Source organism: Oncorhynchus nerka, linkage group LG10, assembly GCF_034236695.1.
Source record: "Oncorhynchus nerka isolate Pitt River linkage group LG10, Oner_Uvic_2.0, whole genome shotgun sequence".
Lineage (NCBI taxonomy): Eukaryota > Metazoa > Chordata > Actinopteri > Salmoniformes > Salmonidae > Oncorhynchus > Oncorhynchus nerka.
Genome location: NC_088405.1, coordinates 49284587 through 49305119, shown reverse-complemented (window position 1 = coordinate 49305119; position 20533 = coordinate 49284587). Strand labels below are relative to the sequence as shown.

Below are 20533 nucleotides of genomic sequence, written 5' to 3'. Positions count from 1 at the left end.
GGGAGCTTACTTTCTAAGGTAGCTGTCGACACTAGGTTTCGTTTAGTTTATAACTTTCACTATAACTGACCTGCACTGTCCATCAGTCCCCTGTAGATGGCACTCTGTCCATAATAAGTCTGGCGCCTGAGACTGCGAAGACAGGAAATCAGACACTTTCCCATTTTGCCTACTCACGAATTGGTTTAGAACGTCAATGTTTGGAATATCAACAAAAACGCCATCGGGAGTACAATAAATCATAGTCTTAAGTTTAAAAACAAATCTCTACATGTTCAACATGTCAATGGTTCCATTTAAACAGGGCATAGGTTGTGTTTCAAAATGTATTACCAGGAGGAAGGAAATCCCATAAGCATTTATAGTTTTATTGGTTAGGGGTAAGTCAATTTGCTAAATATAAGGAATTTGATGTATAGCATTTACTTTTACTCAAGTATGACAATTGAGTACTTTTTCCACCACTGTACTTAAGTACATTTCAAATCTGATACTTTTAAGTTTTTATTTCACCTTTATTTAACCAGGTAGGCCAGTTGAGAACAAGTTCTTATTTACAACTGCGACCTGGCCAAGATAAAGCAAAGCAGTGCAACAAAAACACAATTACACACATGGGCTAAACAAATGTTCAGTCAATAACAAAATAGAACATCTGTATACAGTGTGTGCAAATGAAGTGAGGGAAGGCAATAAATAGGCCATGGTGGCAAAGTAATTACAATTTAGCAATTAACACTGGAGTGATAGATGTGCAGATGAGGATATGCAAGTATAAATACTAGTGTGCAAAAGAGTAGAAAAAAAAACCAAATATGGGGGATGAGCTAGGTAGTTGGATGGGCTATTTACAGATTGGCTGTGTACAGCGATAGGCCAACACCAAACGAGGTGTTGGCTTTGGGGATGACCAGTGAAATATACCTGCTGGAGCACGTGCTAAGGATGGGTTTTGCTATGGTGACTAGTGAGGTCAGATAAGGCGGCGCTTTACCTAGCAAAGACTTTACATATGACCTGGAGCCAGTGGGTTCGAATATGTAGAGAGTACCAGCCAACGAGAGCATACATGTCACAGTGGTGGGTTGTATATGGGGCTTTTTACTGGGTTACTTCCACTGGAGTCATTTTATATTAAGGGATCTTTACTTTAACATCATACTTGAGTAATGCACACCTCTTGGAGGTGGGGGGGAACACAACACCATGTTACACGCAACTCCCCGTGGAGTGAATGAGGTATGTGATTGTAGGTGCGAGTAAGGATGACAGAGGCAGAGAATATTACCGTTTATAGGGAATTTATTCTTTCTTCACACGGTAATTTGGGGGAAAAGGGGTTGGACGGAACCAAAGCAAAGCAAGTTAAAGAGTCCCCTCTCTTAACACCACCTGGTGCGCTAACCACAATACAGGGGGTGGTCCGCCCAGGTCTTACCTAGTGTGCATAGACAGAGTACATACTATGGGTATATGTATGCCCACAGGCCTCTTGCCTAAGCACTCCCAAGGAGCCTTCCTCTTCCCACTGGGAACAAAAACAGAATAATTAATAACATAAAGTGAACAATTTCAATAATCAAAAACACCATCCTTCTGACATAAACATACCTCAGCAGGACCGGCTACAAAAACTGTCTTTGCGAAACAACCAACACAGGACATCAAAGAAGCTCTCCCTTCCTCAAAGGAACACTGGCTTTTCAAGCTGCAGAAGGAGTTTGTAATTGCAGACAGCTGTATCCCCTGATGAGAGGGCGGGGTCAGAGCTCCAATCTGCAATGGGGCTGACCAATCAGCTGCTTCGGACTTCAGGAAGCCATTTCCTGAAATACACATTCAAACACATACAAACCCAAAACAACACAGAAACTGGGGAACATAACAGTATGACAGTTAAGTACTTTTTCCACCTCTGTCCACACAGCTGTGCCCTTGGAAGATAGTAGAAGACAGAATGGACTGAAAAACTGTGGTCACTCTCAGAGACTCTTGACTGTGTGACTAAGTTGAACAGAAGCAGAGTGTAAAAATACCAGCTTCTTCTTACAAGACCTTCAAACAGACAGTGGAAATGTACAGGTTTAAGGCTCCTACAGTGCATGTGCATAACAAAGTTTAGCATTAAGAACTAGTAAAGTAATTCTTCATTACATTGTCTTTGCTATACAAGCTTAAAGAGGTTATACAGGATTTCCCCCTCACACTGTTGGAGGAGCGATTGGAAAGGTAGGAGGGACATTCCAGCTTCAAGTGGTTTCAGATTTCACATCCACACCGGTGCAAAAAACGTATACTACTCTGTCCGTGGTGAACAAAGTAAACAAAATAATTTAGGCTCTTGAAATGCATCTGTGTATTGGTAGATGTGCTGTACATTGTACTAAACGGTTATTACACTGCTATAGACTGTCACTACACTATTATTGACTGTTCTAAACACATATTAATTTTTCATTTTTTAATTGAGCCTTTATTTAACTAAGCCAGTCAGTTAAAACTTCTTATGGCTGGGGGCAGTATTGAGTAGCTTGGCTGAATAAGGTGCCCAGAAGTGCCCAGAGTAAAATGCCTGCTACTCAGTCCCAGTTGCTAATATATGCATATCATTAGTATTTTCAGATAGACAACACTCTGAAGTTCCTAAAACTGTTTGAATGATGTCTGTGAGTATAACATAACTCATATGGCAGGCAAAAACCTGAGACAAAATCCAACCAGGAAGTGGTAAATCTGAGGTTGGTAGTTTTTCAACTCATTCCCTATTGAAGATACAGTGGGATATTGGTCATGTTGCACTTCCCAATGCTTCCACTAGATGTCAACAGTCTTTAAAACCTAGTTTGATGCTTCTACTGTAAAGTGGGGGCGAATGAGAGAGGAATGAGTCAGAGGTATGGCAGAATGCTTTGAGCTCGTGACGCTCGTTCATGTAAGAGGTAGCTTGCGTTCCATCGCAATTCTACAGACAAAGGAATTCTCCGGTTGGAACATTATTGAAGATTTATGCTAAAAACATCCTAAAGATTGATTCTATACATCGTTTGACATGTTTCTACGGACTGTAACGGAACTTTTTGACATTTTGTCTGCTCCTAGTGAACGCGCTTCGGGACTTTGGATTTGTTTACAAAACGCGCTAACAAAAGTAGCTATTTGGACATAAATGATGAACATTATCGAACAAAACAAACATTTATTGTGGAACTGGGATTCCTGGGAGTGCATTCTGATGAAGATCATCAAAGGTAAGTGAATATTTATAATGATATTTCTGACTAATGTTGACTGCACAATATGGCAGATATCTTTTTGGCTTGTTTGGTCTCTGAGCGCTGTACTCAGATTATAGCATGGTGTGCTTTTTCCGTAAAGCTTTTTTGAAATCTGACACAGTGGTTGCATTAAGGAGAAGTGTATCTAAAGTTCCATGCATAACACTTGTATTTTCATCAACATTTATAATGAGTATTTCTGTAAATTGATGTGGCTCTCTGCAAAATCACCGGATGTTTTTGGAACTACTGAACATAACGCGCCAATGTATACTGAGATGTTTTGATAGAAATATGAACTTTATTGAACAAAACATATATGTATTGTGTAATCTGAAGTCCTATGGGTGTCATCTGATGAAGATCATCAAAGGTTAGTGATTCATTTTCTCTCTATTTCTGATTTTTGTGACTCCTCTCTTTGGCTGGAAAAATTGTGTTTTTCTGTGACTTGGCTCTGACCTAACATAATCGTTTGTGGTGCTTTCGCCGTAAAGCCTATTTGAAATCGGACACTGTGGTGGGATTAACAAGAAGTGTATCTTTAAAATGGTGTGAAATACTTCTATGTTTGAGGAATTTTAATTATTGGATTTCTGTTGTTTTGAATTTGGCGCCCTGCACTTTCACTGGCTGTTGTGATATCGATCCCATTAGCGGGATCTCAGCCCTAAGAAGTTTTAAAGAACAAATTCTTATTTACAATGATGGCCTACCCCGGCCAAACCCTAACCGTGCTGGGCCAATTGTGCGCCGCCCTATGGGACTCCCAATCACGGCCGGTTGTGATACAGTCTGAAATCGAACCAGGGTCTGTAGTGACACCTCTAGCACTGAGATGCAGTGCCTTAGACCACAGCTCCAGTCGAGAGCAAATTTTTACATTGCTACAGTACATTGTTAAAACAATAGACCTACATTGTGAAGAGTGGGTGAAATCATAAATGGTTTGCATTAGCACAGGAGCTTAAGGGGACCAGTTGTCCATATAAAATAAGTAAGTTACTGGAGACAAAACAAGTCACAGACACAGACAAAAAAAATACATTTAATGAGGCTAACGTTCTAAAATCTTACCAAGACAACATCATCAAAAGAGTTAATCTTGCCAAAAACTATAAACCTTGAGATAATGTTGATATTTTTTCATGAGCAAGTATTCACTACCAAATTCTAAATCTAGCTACAGTACTGTGTGTTTTTAGAATCCGTTTTTATGAAATTCGAAATGTGCCCGAAAATTTGTTCTAGCTAAGGTTAACATCTGCAATCGCTGGCTGAACCAGTTTCACATCAATCGAGAATTACGCACAATGCCAGTTCACACATTCAATGATTAATACTCCCTCTAGCTAGTGTAGTGTAGTGAAATTGTAGATAACAGAACAAATTGGTTTTCATGATAAGGCAGTTATTTTATTTTCTGTTGTGATTGAGTTCTGCGTCACACAGCTATCCAGATACCTGCGCTAGCTGCGACACTATGGTGTTGGCCAAATGTTACAAAATAGTGAGGCGCAGTGCCAGCTGTCAGAATCAGATATATGCTGATTTCTGTGAACAGTCCCATAACTTTGGTGCTGCTGTACAACTTCATCAACAAGCTGGCAAATTAGCTACCGTAATGGCCACTCAAACAAGCTCACACTAGGCTGCTAGCAGGTGCACGTTTGCTCAGTTGATCGAGCATGGTTTGCCATAGTAACCACTAGCCAGTGAGGATTGCTGCGGAAAGTGGAGTAATTTTCAGAATAAAACCCCACAGCGGAGGTGTCATGACACCCATAAAGCCTAGCCGTCCACCATTCACTTTTCCCATAGGGGATTTTAGAAACACTTTAAATAAGGGCCGTGTTTTGTGCAGGTTTACCCTGGCGTGACGTTTGGATAACCATGTAAATCTCTCTCAGACAAGGTGACTTTTATCAATATAGTCTGCTTTATTTACCGACAGATTCGAAAATGCTAGTTGGATGACTGTGCATTCTGACTGAGTGACAGCAAATGTGGCTCTGCCACACACACACACCACTCGGCGCGCTGCTCTTAATCTGCAGGGTTGTTTTGCATTGAGAATGTACAGACAGGTGTTTTTCCCCAACATCTATTTAGGCATATTAAAACACTTCCCCTTTTTGATCAGGAGTATCATTCGATCCGACTATCAACAGTCAATTTATGGATATGATTACGCATACGATTATGGCCATGTAGGCACACCCCTAGTCCTGCGGCACACCCTGAAAAATCTGAAAAGAATACAAATAAATCATAGCCAGATTCAGAGGTCGACACAGCAAGTTCAGGAGAGAAAGAGTGAGAACGAGGCGCTCGAACACTGGTTGCGACACTGTGTCCCAGTTAACAGGTAGCCCTGGATTGGGCCAATCAATATGAAAATGTTATCCTCAAAACATTTTTAAATCATGTTCTTTTAAGAGTTGACAGTAGTTAAAAACAAAAACGTTAATACGTCCAGCAACAGTGTTGGTATTGTATTGTTATTGTTGTTGTTTTACTGGGGACTATAATGAAAAACAATATATACATATATATACAGTAAATCGATCTTTGTTAAATTATTTAAATCATGTATTGTTTGTATTTCAATAAATGTATGTCCAAGCTACTTTAAACTATATACTTTTTACCATGTTAAATCAGAAAAACGTTCAGTAACAGTCATGTAACATTTTGTCAGGGGGACTTTTATTTGCAGTATGATCACGTGGCCGAGGTTCACAACGCTCGGACTTTCCTCATCACATTGGGTGCTGGGTATTATTATGGGCGAGATGTTTCTCAGTTGTTCTGAAACCTTTCCCGTTGACATTGTAAGGTTACGACCGTCTTCATCGTCAACGTGTCTGTTGTAAGCGACGTGGGAGGCGTTATATCTGGTAAATGGAAACGAAATTGTACATGTTAGATTGCGTTTTTCATTCAATGACCATTGTTGTCGTTACAGCACCATAATCGCTCGCTGTAGCTTGATATGGCTGCCTATCTGCTTCATAATGCATTTGAAATAGTATGTCAGGCATTATCATGTATTTGTCCAACAAAACTGCTTTTGGTGATGGAAGAACAGCCGCGCGCTATTCTATTTTACTCGCTGTGTCCATCATCACCGGTCTACACCGGTTGATCCAGCGCAACATTCACAGCCATTGCATTGCATAACGGATTGCGCATAGAGTGAGATAATCCCAGGCAGCAACACTCACATGCATTGCATTTTATTTGATCCATTTTAATTACGTAAATCGATGACAGTTGTTGTTAACTTGCATTGAGAATTAGAAATGGTTACGGATGATCCCAATGATCGTGTGCCATATGCAGGGACATTAGTGTTTATATAGGTAGCCATTGTATTAAGTACGAGTTACCACACACAGTTTGCGGTATACTGTGCTGTATGCCTTTGGATGATGACGATGATAATGGGTAGTGTCAGCTATTATCTGCTCTAGAGCTCTTGTTTTTCTGAGCATAGCCAGAGAGTGCCCCAGCCAAAGACCGCCTGTCTGTCATGTCTTCTGCTGATTGCTGTATTTTGGTTCCTTTTCAGCTTCACAGGGCTGTGCTCCTTTGCATCTCCCACAATGCTTTGTCAGCAGGCCTTACTGTCTGAGAGTGAGCCAGATAATAAACCCAGCCTATTGTAGGGGTCATTACCTCTATTCAGCACTACACACACGGTGAGCATGGGCAAGCCTTTGCCTCTGTTATCTAACCTAACCTACATTTCAGGTTGTATTTGTCAGTAAAGACTTTGGCCTCCCTGGCACAGATGACTCCAGATTGCGTTCTCAAATAGCACCCGGGAGAATAGAACACCAGAACAGAGCACAACACCATATCATCTGCCAAGCAGTGAAACATTGACTCACCTGAGCAGCGCAATGTTGTCAATGAACAAGCTGTTACTCTTGTTTTAATTACGGTTGCTTACCATATTTGGCCACCTACTCAAGCATGCAACTGGGTGTTTCGTCCTTTTCCCCCATGGTTATCTGGATCACTCACTTCTACGTAGTGCATGTTCATATTACATACACCATTTTGATTATGACATGATTTCTCTGAAGTGAGCATGTACACTGTACATTTCATTATGAATAGCCTAAAATGATCACAAAATAGGTTGTTCTGTGTTGGTGAAATTAGATACTGGTATTCAAAATAGTCTCCTTGTCCCTTAAAGGTCCAGTCCAATCTTTTGTCAGGTTGGATTAATCTGAACAATAACCCATTGTGAGCCATAACAGAGACAGCCTTCTGCAACAATGTCCAGGTCAGGAGATATACCAGGTAAGGATGGGGGGCAGTAAGAGTGGGCATTGCAGTGTTGTGTACTTGTTTAAAATGGTGATGGTATACTGTATGGAAACATATGCTTCCAACGCCTATAGAGTGGCAAGATACACTGATCATCATGTTATGTATTTTGAGCACATTTGAAGTTATTTTAGACAGTGTTTTAATGCTTGAACATTCCCTCCTCAGCCCTGGAGTCTGGGACCCCAGAGGGGCTCCTGGGAGGCATGTCCCTGCCCATTGGCATGACCCGCCGTGCCATGAGCTATGATGACAACATGGAGGCGCCCATGTCGCCCCCTCCCTCTGACATCAACATCAACAACCTATGGGGGAGGAGGCCCGTGGTACCAGACAGGAGGTTCAGTCTTCTGGCTGAGGTAGATATCTCACACAATGCTCCACTGATCTATAGCCTCACGTAGTTAAAAATTAAGATAGTGATCCGTGTTCGTCCATATTCATAAAGCGTCTCAGAGTAGAAGTGTTGATTTAGATTCACGTCCCCCCCTGTCCATGTGATGTTATTCATAATGATCTAAAATACTAAACTGATTCTAGATCAGCCCTCATACTCCAACACACTTTATGGATATGATCCCAGGTGTTTCTATTCATACAAATGTTCATCTAGCTGCCTGTGTGATCCATGTTTTGTTTTTTTAATCTCTTGTTTTAAAGGAGGATGAATCTGGAAATGCCCTGACCCATGCTGCCACGTTTGACGCTGGTCTCAGGCCACATATGCCAGTAGTGGTGAAAGCCAAAGCCTCCTCCATCATTATGAACTCTCTGATGACCAGTAAGACTCTTCACTCTGATAATGAATGAGGATTACTGTATTATCAACGTGAGCTCATCCAATCCTGTTGCTCATTAATGGAACACTGATTAGGGTGGGGTGGGGGTGGTATATAGAGTACTAGTCAAAAGTTTGGAGACACCTACCCGTTCCAGGGTTTTTCTTATTTTTACTATTTCCTACATTATTAATATATATTATGTCCTCTGTGTTTTTCCAGAGCAAACCCAGGACAGCATGTACAGGTTTGAGCAGCAGGCTGGGCTGCGAGACACTGTCTACACGCCCCACAAGGGCCTCACTTCTGAGGAGACCCGCCACCACCATCGCATGCCAGAGTCATTCCATGTGAGTCTTTATTTGATCGCTTACTGTGGCCCTACTTTATTATCTGGAGTCTGATAATTATTAACAGGAAAATATTACTAATATTTTATGAATAATATTTTATAAATTGTATTATTTTTGATGATTGGTTTGGTAAAGCATCAATAGTGTAATCAATGAATGCTCCAAATCTCAATTAGCAATCTACAGTATGTCAAAGAGGAGTGATTATTGAGATTTAACTGTTAATAATATTCATCATACTATATACTTTTTTCCCTTTTGTTGTATTCCTGTAGAAAATGAATATTCAAAGTATGGACATGGGAGCAGGACATAAGGGAGGACACGAGGACAAGCAAACATCATCTGCTCAGTCCACCCCAAATAGCACTCCTCAGAGCTCACCCAAACAGAAACGCAGGTAAGTGCAACCATGTCCTCATTACCAGCTGTTTATGGAAACATGCTGTACTTTGACCCTGAACACCAAATATACGTGCCCTTGCCCACCTTATCTACCTACGTATATGAGCATGAGTATAATGCCTGTTCAGTGGCCACTGTAAAGGGGTTGACCATCTGGCATTTCTCTGTGTTCCTGGCAGGGGCTGGTTCACCAGCCAGAGCACAACTGTCACTAGCTCAGACCTCAGTACCAGCTCTAATATGAGTGTGGACATGGGTGCTGATGAGGGGGGAGGAGCAGTCGAACGCTGGGGTGTCTTTGGACCACGTCTCGTGGTTCAGAAATCCACTACCGACACCGGTGCGGACCACACAAACACAGGTAAATGGGATTTGGGGAGGGTGATACTTAACATGTTTTCGTTTGGTAATGGTGTTCATCTAAACCAGGGGTCCTTCAACTTTTCCTGTGACCCAAATCGTCCTCCAACAACTCAAAATTAAGAAGAAATAGTGTGTGATTATAGATGTATTCTCCGAATTTGTGATCCATCTCTCACATGCCCAGGGCCCACTTTGGATCCCGACTCATACTTTTAGAAACCCTGTTTAGCTGTAATCCAGTTTATAGGTTGGCTCAATGTTCTTTGATGTGAATTACACATGAATACGATTGTTTTTACATGGTTGTGTACTACATCAGTACACTTTATTTTCTTTGTGTACCAGATATCCTTATCTGTGTTGCCTTGACGCTTTTAACAAATGATCAATTTATCAGGTGTTTATAGAGTCAATGAAAAGTTTTGATCATATACAGTCACTTCCAAAGTTATTGGCATCCTTGATCAAGAGGAGAAAAAAAAACGACTATAAAATAAATAATACAAATACTGAGCTATATTGCATGCTCCAAAAACATGGACAACTGTATTATTTTATACTAATGCAATTGTTTAGATAGATTTGTATTAAATAGTTAAAAAGAAAGAAAAAAATCTAAAAATTATAGGTTTCAAAATGATTGGCACCCCTGTTTTGCAACCTCCCCTGGCAAGGACAATGACACTGGGCCTTTTTCTAAAATGTTTTATGAGATTAGAGCTCACATCCTTGATATCCTTCGTCTGCGCTTATGGACTGCCCTCTTCAATTCAAACCACAGGTTTTCAATGGGGTTTAAGTCCGGAAACTAAGATGGCCATTGCAAGTTGTTGATGTTGTGGTCAATGAACCATTTCTACGTGGATTTTGATGTGTGCTTGGAATCATTGACTTGCTGGAAGATATACTTGCTGCCAAGTTTCAGCCTCCTGGGAGAGGCAACCAGGTTTTTAGCTAGTCCTTTTTACTGGTTCATGATGCTGTTGACCTTAGCAAGTGCCCCAGGAACAGTGGATGCAAAACAGGCCTGTAACATAAATGATCCACCTACATATTTTACCTGCGGTCCTTTTCTGCACATGCATTGTTCTTTCAATGCCGAAACCACCGCTGGTGTGTGTGGCCATAGATATCTATTTTCATCTCATCTGACCGTAGCTCCTGGTTCCAATAAAATCTAATTGAATTTGTCACATGCGCTGAATACAACAGGTGTATATACCTTACAGTGAAATTCTTACAAGCCCATCATTTTAACCAACAATGCCGTTTTAAGAAAAATAAGTGTTTAGAAAGTATTTACTAAAATAAACTGAAGTAACAAATAAATAATACAAAAAAAGCTCTAAATACATTTAAAAAATATTAATAATAAAATAACAGTAGCGAGGCTATATACAGGGGGTACCGGTACCGAGTCAATGTGCGGGGGCACAGGTTAGTCAAGGTAATTGAGGAACTATGTACAGTACCATTCAAAAGTTTGGGCACAGCTACTCATTCAAGGGTTTTGCTTTATTTGTACTATTTTCTACATTGTAGAATAAATAGTGAACACATCAAAACTATGAAATAACACATATGGAATCATGTTGTAACCCAAAAAGTGTTAAACAAATACAATTTATTTTATATTCTTCAAAGTAGCCACTCTTTGCCTTGATGACAGCTTTGCACACGCTTGGCATTCTCTCAACCAGCTTCAACTGGAATGCTTTTCCAACAGTCTTGAAGGAGTTCCCACATATGCTGAGCACCTGTTGGCTGCTTTTCCTTCACTCTGCGGTCCAGCTCATCCCAAACCATCTCAATTTGGTTGAGGTCGGGTGATTGTGGAGGCCAGGTCATCAGATGTAGCACTCCATCACGCTCCTTCTTGGTCAAATATCCCTTACACAGACTGGAGGTGTTTTGGGTCATTGTCCTGTTGAAAAACAAATGATAGTCCCACTAAGTGCAAACCAGATGGGATGGTGTATTGCTGCAGAATGCTGTGGTAGCCATGCTGGTTAAGTGTGCCTCAAATTCAAAATAAATCACAGTGTCACCATCACCATTATTATTATTACTTATTTTTTACCCATTGCCTGATTTTATGAAGGTCAACAACCATTTGTCTCTTTTTGTTTGTGAGTTCTTTGCCTTTTCCAATGGCAATGGATGACAAATTGATTTTTACATGCGTTTTACCTTATTTTTATACCCCAGTGAAACAGGAAGCCATAGAATGTCACAATACATTTTCTCTGAGATTAATTTTAAAAAGTTGAACGTTAATGCAGATTTCATTTTGTTTGATTTAATCGACACGATTCTTTAGGGGTGGCAATAATTTTGAGATCTGTTGATTTTTAGATAAAGTATTACTTTTTAAACTAAATCTCTTTCTCTTGGTAATTGTATTAGTATGAAATAATATAATTTCCCAAATTTTTCTGAGCTTACAACAGCTCAGTATTTTATTATTTATTTTAATAAGTCTTTCGCTTACCTTTATCAAGGGTGTCAATCATTTTTGGAGGCGACCTGCACTTATTGCTCCTACCTAAGATAAGTCCTGTGTTTTTCTCTCCAGGGGGTTTTGCTCTCCAGTCTTACCGCGGGGCCCAGAAGCCCACCCCCATGGAGGTGATGAAGGCCCAGGCCACTCGGTTGGCTGATGACCCTGCTGTCGACAAACAGACCCCACCCAAGATGGAGATCCCCACCATGGAGGGCAGTAGACGGTCAGCCCGGCCGCACAAACTCAAACCTCGAGACATGAACATCCTCACTCCCTCAGGCTTCTGAGAGGTACCATGTCGTCACTACTCCCTAATGTTCTACTCGGTCAAGTTGTCGTAGCTGGTCTACCCTCTTTCCTTTCCTGACTTTCCTGATCTGAAATGAGGTCCCTTTAATGTATGTGACTGAATCTGAGAATCTTCACAATTTCCAAAAAGAAAAGCATCCTGTTGTGTTTGATACTATAGTATTTGGTTTTGAAGTTTTCCTCTCTTGCACTAAAAGTCGTTTATTTTTGTTTCTATTTGTGTGATAAGGTTATTGTGCCATGTTGATTTTGTTTTGCATCATCCTTTGTCTTGTAAGGGAACTGTGTATCTTTACTTTGTATTTATGGTCCAACTGTGAAAACGTTCTGATACATGACAGTGTGCAAATAGTTACTCTCACTGTTTGATTAAAAAAAAAAAAATTACGGCCACACTGTGTAGTGGTTTGATCATTCGGTTTGCTTGTGAATCTCATTCTCCTGAAATACCACTAGCTTTTCATTGTCTGCAGATTTATATGCCGATAAGATGTAATGATTCTCATTGTCATGTCTCCCAAGAACTTTGTGGTGATTATTGTTCACCCTCGATGAAGTGTGGTTATTGTGCATCCGCAATCTTCCTGTGAAGATTACCCTTTTTGAAGTTAAAACGCTGTTAGCAAAACACTGCAGTAGAATATTAATATGACATGTTACATATTTACCAGTGAAGTATGTAATGATTTGACTAACCCTGTTCAGGTGTTTTTCTATTTATTTTTTTAAATAGAAAAATCATCCATATACATGGCTGTCCATATGTATGTATGTCTTCTGTGGACTTTGTTGTAAATATCTGAATAAAAAATAATTCTAACAATCAACAAAATCTGGTTCCATCAACCATCCAGAAACAGTGGACGGTGGAAACAGTGGAAATATGGTCAGCGCTGCACAGGTTAAAGAACCCGGTGGAGAAGGATGGGTTTTCCATTGTGATTTAGAAATTGAAGTATTTGTACATTTCATAAGGCAAGATCAGCTACCACTGATTGATAGCAATAGAAACCTGCTGCTATTTCACACTGTGAAGTGATCGTCAATTCTTCAGCAGGAATACTAATGATTACCAGTAGATGGGATCAGCTCCTTTGTAACACAGTCTCTGAATTGGCTGGATAACTCTCATGGAATGCAACGCTGGGATTTCATTTAACCTGTCTCACCGATATGTGATATTTCAGTTTTTTATTTGTAATAAATGTGCCAAAAATGTTTTACCTGTTTTTACTTTGTCATTGTGGGTAGATTGATGAGCGATTACAAATCTATTTTAGAGGAACTAAATGTGGAAAAGTTGTGTGGCCTGAATACCTTCCGAATCCACTGTGTAGGCTTAGACGTCCACCATAATATATTAAAATGTATTAATTAGAAAAGGTATGAGGCACATAGTAAAGACAAAAATACATTAGGGACTCTCCCTCACCCACATTTCCATTAATTCCCAGTCTTACCATAGCCTATTCTGCAAACTGAAGGCCAGCACTTCATTTTGGGCGTCATACCTTTTCTAATTAATACATTAATTAATTATGGTGGACGCCTAAGCCTACAGTGGATTCAGTGGATACCCACAATGACAAAGCAAAAACAGGTAAAACATTTTTGGCACATTTATTACAAATAAAAAACGGAAATATCACATTTACATAAGTATTCAGACCCTTTACTTAGTACTTTGTTGAAGCGCCTTTGGCAGCGATTACAGCCTTGAGTCTTCTTGGGTATGACGCTACAAGCTTGGCACACCTGTATTTGGGGAGTTTCTCCCATTCTTCTCTGCTGATCCTCTCAAGCTCAGTCAGGTTGGATGGGGAGCGTCGCTGCACAGATATTTTCAGGTCTTTCCACAGATGTTCGATCAGGTTCAAGTCCAGACTCTGGCTGGGCCACTCAAGGACATTCAGAGACTTTTCCCGATGCTACTCCTGCGTTGTCTTGGATGTGTGCTTGGGGTTGTTGTCCTGCTGGAAGGTGAAGCTTCACCCCAGTCTGAGGTCCTGAGTGCTCTTGAGCAGCTTTTCATCAAGGATCTCTGTACTTTGCTCCGTTCAACTTTCCCTCCCAGCCCCTGCCGCTGAAAAACATCCCTAGAGCATGATGCTGCCACCACCATTCTTCACCATAGGAATGGTGCCAGGTTTCCTCCAGACGTGACACTTGGCATTCAGGCCAAAGAGTTCAATCTTGGTTTCATCAGACCAGAGAATCTTGTTTCTCATGGTCTGAGACTACTTTAGGTGCCTTTTGGCAAACTCTAAGTGGGCTGTCATGTGCCTTTTACTGAGGAGTGGCTGCTGTCTGGTCACTCTACCATGAAGGCCTGATTGGTGGAGTGCTGCAGAGATGGTTGTCCTTCTGGAAGGGTATCCCATCACAGAGGAACTCTGGAGCTCTGTCAGAGTGACCATCGGGTTGTTGGTCACCTCCCTGACCAAGGCCCTTCTCCCCTGACTGCTCAGTTTTGCCGGGCGGCCAGCTCTAGGAAGAGTCTTGGTGGTTCCAAACTCCTTCCATTTTTGAATGATGGAGGCCACTGTGTTCTTGGGAACCTTCAATGCTGCAGACATTTTTTGGTACCCTCGCCAGATCTGTGCCTCGAAAAAATCTCAGAGCTCTATGGACAATTCCTTCGACCTCATACCTTGGTTTTTGCCCTGACACGCGCTGTCAACTGTGGGACCTTATATAAACAGATGTGTGCCTGTCCAAATCATGTCTAATCAATTGAATTTACCACAGGTGGACGCCAATCAAGTTGTAGAAATATCTCAAGGATGATAAATGGAAACAGGATGCACCTGAGCTCAATTTAAAATCTCATAGCAAAGGGTCTGAATACTTATGTAAATAATTTCTGTGTTTTAGTTCTAATACATTCATTTCTAAAAACCTGTTTTTGCTCTGTCATTATGGGGTATTGTGTTTTTTTAAATTCAGTCCATTTAGTAATAATGCTGTAACGCACATATGTCAGAGTCAAGGCCCGCGGGCCACATCCGGCCCGCAAGAAGGTTTTTTACGGCCCCTGGGATGATCTTGATTTATTATTAGAACCGGCCCGCAGCAAGCCGGCAGCCCGCAGATCTTCTACACGCACCAATACTACATTTCCCACAATGCAAAGGTGACGCACCGAGCAGTAGGCTGCTTCATTTCAATATTTATTGGCACAGCAGTCGTCAGCATCACAGTAAAATTAACTTTCAGATACCCATCAAAAATGGCAAAACGGAAGGTGGATACTGAGAACCGGGGTTTCAAACAAGGTGGGAGTCGGAGTATATGTTCACGAAGGTAGCTGGAAAACCTGTGTGTCTTCTGTGTGGAGAAAGTGTGGCGGTACTGAAAGAGTATAATCTGAGACGACATTATGAAACGAAACACGCGGACAAAAACAAGAATATGGACATGGAACAAAGGCTACAAAAGGCAGAGGAATTAAAACGAGGCCTCAAATCTCGACAGGCTCTGTTCAAAAAAGCCAAATCACAAGGCCAGGCTGCTGTCAAGGCCAGTTTTATTTTGGCAGAAGAGATCGCTAAATCAGCCCGGCCATTTACGGAGGGGGATTTCATCAAAAACTGCATGATTAAAGTTTGTGACGAAGTTTGCCCAGAAAAAAGGCAACTCTTTTTAAATGTGAGTCTGAGCAGAAACACCATTGCCGAGAGAGTAGACCAGTTGTCCATCAATCTAAAAGAGCAGCTTGTGAAAAAGGGAAAAGATTTTATTGCATATTCCTTGGCTGTGGATGAGAGCACCGACATTTCTGACATTGCCCAGTTGTCAATTTTCATCCGCGGAGTGGACTCCAACCTAAGCGTGACAGAGGAGTTTTTGGCTTTACGTCCTATGCATGGCACAACTACGGGGCATGATTTGTATGAAGAGGTGTCAAGATGTGTAAATGAGATGGAGCTGCCTTGGGAAAAACTCGTGGGTTTGACAACCGACGGAGCACCTGCGATGTGTGGACACAGGAGCGGACTGGTGGCGAAGATACGGGAAAAGATGCAAGAGGAAAACGCGACAGGTGAGCTGACAGCTTATCATTGTATCATACACCAGGAAGCGTTGTGCGGTAAAGCCTTGAAAATGGAGCATGTAATGAGCATCATCACGCGCACAGTTAACTTTATCAGAGCCAAAGGTTTGAATCACCGCCAGTTCAAGGCATTTCTGACGGAGTTAGAAACGGAGCATGGTGATTTGCCTTATCACACAGAGGTGCGATGGCTAAGCCAGGGAAAGGTGCTTCAAAGATGTTTCGAGCTTCGTGAGGAGATTTGTCTGTTCTTGGACAGCAAAGGGAAAGACACAACACAACTCCGAGACGAAATGTTTCTGTGTGAAATGGCTTTTCTGTGTGACATTACGAGTCATCTGAATGCAATAAACTTGCAGCTGCAGGGTCGGGATCGTGTCATCTCTGATATGTACAGTACAGTGAAGGCATTTAAAACCAAACTGACTCTGTGGGAGACGCAGATGCGGAAAGAAAATTTGAGCCACTTTCCCAGCTGCCAGACCATGAAAGAGAAGCTCTCTACCAGTGCGTTCCCGAGCACACAGTTGGCTGATAAAATAGGTATGCTTGCCGCTGACTTTCGACGCTGATTTGCTGACTTTGAAGCACAAAAAAGCAGGTTGGAACTGCTCGGTAACCCATTTGCTGTTGACGTGGAAAGCTCACCACCAAACCTCCAAATGGAGTTGATTGACCTCCAATGCAATGATGCACTGAGGGCAAAATATGCGGCAGTGGGTGCTGCGGAGTTCGCCCGTTTCCTCCCCGGCACAATGCCCCAGCTGCGCATCCAGGCTGCTCAAACGTTGTCTATGTTTGGCAGCACATACCTGTGTGAACAACTGTTTTCTTTGATGAACCTGAACAAAACATCACACAGAAGTCGACTTACTGCTGAACACCTCCACTCAATTCTGAGGATTTCTTCAGCTCAGAGCCTTACCCCGAACATTGATGAACTTGTGGAAAAGATGGGACACCACCAAGTATCACCCTCAACCTCAAACAAGTGAACATTACTGTGCAATCACATATTTAGAGTTTTTACTCAGTTCAAGTTTAAAAGTTAAAATTTAATATTTGTTTTCACTGCATGTTACTTCTCCTTAAACAAAGTGTTGTTTTTGATTAATAGATTTTTGCACTTTATTTTTTTGTATTTCAATCCAATTATATTTTAAAAATATTTCAGTTGAGTGGATGATAGAAAATTGCTATTATTGTTTTTTCTTTGAAGTAAATTTAGCCCACTTTTGCTAAAATAGAAAATATAGTCTACTGATGGTGCCTTGAATACCGGTTTCTTTCATTTAATGTTCATGTTATGGGGATATTTATATAAAGGAAATTTGTCTTTTGTGTCTGTTGAAAATTAAAGATTACTGACAGAGCCATAAGAAAATATTGCTTTATTTATCTGATCATATTGTAATATATTTGTTAGGTTTTCAGTAGGTTCAATTAGGTTCACTAGACTATATGCGTCATTTAAAAAATTTTCAATGAACATTCGAACAGTCCGGCCCTCGTCTTGTAGCTGATTTTTTTATTTGGCCCTCCGTCCATTTGACTTTGACACCCCTGCTGTAACGTAACAAAATGTGGAAAAGGTCAAGGGGTCTGAATACTTTCCGAAGGCACTGTATATTACCAGCATGAACCTTTCTCATCACGGCCACCGTTTGTCCCTGACTTACACTGTCGCGAGTGGCATGTTAATGACAGATAGGTATCTTAATGTATTTTTTGTCTAAATTACTATACATTTGCCAGTGTGCAGACCCCCACAATCAACCTGATACCTCAAATAAACAGTTTAGGGCAACCCTAAATCAATTACGGGCACGGTTGACCACCCCCCCTCCTTCCCGGCACTCATTCTTCTGGTGTTTCTTAATTTTCTTCTTCAGACAGCTTTACAGTTCATCCTCACAATGGTACACAAGTAACTCAAGCCTGTGAAAGTGGATGGCCCTTCATAATGTCCCGATTTCAATATCTGGGGAATAATCAGATTTCCCAATCGAATTAATCGCTCACCTGAGCCACCACCACCATTCTGTCTTGTCCATTTTCCGACCCATGCACCAGCGGCATGAGAGAAGTTTGGATGTGATCTCTCCATGCTCACTCCACATGGACGGTCTCAGGACTCATGCTGCACTCCTGAGAGAAAATGAAGTTGATAGCTTCGACTGGATGCTGTACACGGGTTGCTGGCTTGGACTCAGGTCTCAGGTATAAGTGTTGAAGGACAGGGCCACAGTGAGCGCCATTGTTGCTATTATTTCAGCCGGTTAGTAGTTGTATGGCTTTCGATTCTGCCCGTTACCCCGCTAAGTGTAATACTTTTTCCTGTTGCAAATTTTGCCAATTTCTCATCATAAGGAATCAATGATATTTCAGCGCCGGTAAGAAGTTGTGTGAGATGTGGCCTCCTTACGTCTCCCTCCACATAGAAACCGTCCTCTCGCCGAACCACAATCGACCGCACAGAGGCCAGCTACATTTTTCCCATATTCAAGCCGAATTGGTAGAATGCTCGTGAACCTCTTTCAGCGCCTCTATGGCTTTGTTAAACTTTTCTTCCTCTAGTCCCCCTATAAAGGGAGAATCGGGGCCGCCGATCGCCATTTCAATAGTTATTATTCCAACACGTCTCCCGACGATGTCCAGAGTGTTTAGATTTCCTCACCCACGGCAACTGACTTTTTTTATTTTTAATATCACTTCCCGGAAAGTAATTACGGTATAGGTACCTAATAATTTGGTCATGGGACCTGATACCTTGTATTAGAACCATGGATCCATGAGATTTAACAATAACATGTTTTAACAGAATGTAATCTTTCTGCACTCCCCCTTGTCTCACTCAGTTACTTTCCATACGCCTAGTTCTTATCCACCCTCCATTGACCCCAACATATACATTCCTTATATATCTAAAGTAATCAATAAGTTCTAGTATGGTAACATGAATAAGTATATTTCAAGCTAGAACCCAACAATTTTTAGCAAATGCATATTTAGCACGTTCTAATTGGCCAGTGAGGGGACACGCCTCGACACACCCACCACTTGTTTGTAACATTTACATGACATTTTAGTCATTTAGCAGATGCTCTTATCCAGCCCTTTCGCAACATAATTCCGGTTGTGAAAATCGCAAAAATATTTCTGACACAACCCCCGAGCCTATAACTCTACCACGAGTGCTAAGATGTACCATTGCATTAGTTTTGTTAAAACAGAGCCCCCAGTCTTAGTGCTAAGCTAGTTAGCATTGGTTTGTGAAACTACCTCTAACTTCCTTTATACTGGATGCATATACAGTACGTAGTTAATCTTACTCTCAGGAAGTAGATAAAGGGCATCATTGCCAAAATCCTGAACTATACCTTTAATGAACAGATGATGCAAACATTTCTGCCTGATGAAAATATAACATCAAAATTGGGTGAATTTTTCCTTTAAGATGTTTGCGATCTCAAATGAGCGTTTCACTATAGGGCTGGGTGTGTGTCACTATGTTTTGATTATGTCATACTGTATATCACTACATGGGCTCTCTTTCTCTCTCTCTCCCTCTCTCTCTGTACTGTAGATGGAGTGGTGAATGACAGTAAGTAAGGCAGCTCCAAAATGCAGGTGTTTCAGCCTAGCTCAGTGCTTTCTGTGGTGGTGGGGCAAGCCAGCAGAAAATACGGAGCATTGCTCCGTGATTGGCTCAGTGTTCTGTCACTCATGGGGACACTACGTCACCGCCAAGTCTAATGGGAGAGCTAGAACATTCTAGTCCCTTGGGTGCTGCCATAGAGTTACATTAGGAGTGCCCATCCAAGAAGGATCAAGGTTATTGGCGATAGATAAAATGACATCAAATCACGTTATATGTACAGTAGCTTTGATTGGACTGATCAATTCAACATCATACATTCAAAATCTTAGCTAGCAGTCATCTTCATGAATCAAGTCGACAATCTACTGGCAAATCCTTTTTAACCCTTGTCATATGAAGAGAAATAATGAAGAGAAATTATAGATAAATGTATCGCTGCTCATCGGCCATTGAACATTACACAACAAGTTGGAAATCGCAAATTCAACAATGCGTGTTTTGGAAGGAATCACTGACAGTGGCTAAAGTTAACTGCAAGCATTGCAAA

At 41.3% G+C, this 20533-nt stretch overlaps 1 protein-coding gene and 1 long non-coding RNA gene across 5 annotated transcripts; one reads left to right on the top strand and one right to left on the bottom strand.

The window, feature by feature from the left end:
* The first annotated feature begins 1925 nt into the window (after positions 1–1925).
* On the top strand, positions 1926–13551 carry LOC115135443 (putative monooxygenase p33MONOX). 4 transcript variants are annotated; one of them, XM_065023487.1, is made up of 9 exons: positions 1926–2229; positions 6850–6979; positions 7486–7592; positions 7788–7978; positions 8280–8400; positions 8621–8748; positions 9027–9151; positions 9336–9517; positions 12095–13551. In XM_065023487.1, the coding sequence occupies exons 3-9, from the start codon at positions 7568–7570 to the stop codon at positions 12307–12309; spliced, it is 987 nt and encodes a 328-aa protein (XP_064879559.1). In that variant the 5' UTR covers positions 1926–2229; positions 6850–6979; positions 7486–7567; the 3' UTR covers positions 12310–13551. The 4 variants fall into 4 exon arrangements, with proteins under 4 accessions (XP_064879559.1, XP_029525995.1, XP_029525993.1 ...); XM_029670135.2 differs by lacking the exon at positions 1926–2229 and adding an exon at positions 5511–5643; XM_029670133.2 differs by lacking the exon at positions 1926–2229 and adding an exon at positions 5701–6175.
* LOC135573755 (uncharacterized) lies at positions 10801–19315 on the bottom strand. Its single transcript, XR_010464886.1, has 2 exons — positions 18408–19315; positions 10801–11443 (listed from the first exon to the last, which is right to left on the bottom strand). It is a non-coding gene; the product is annotated as an uncharacterized LOC135573755 (long non-coding RNA).
* Positions 19316–20533: the final 1218 nt, after the last annotated feature.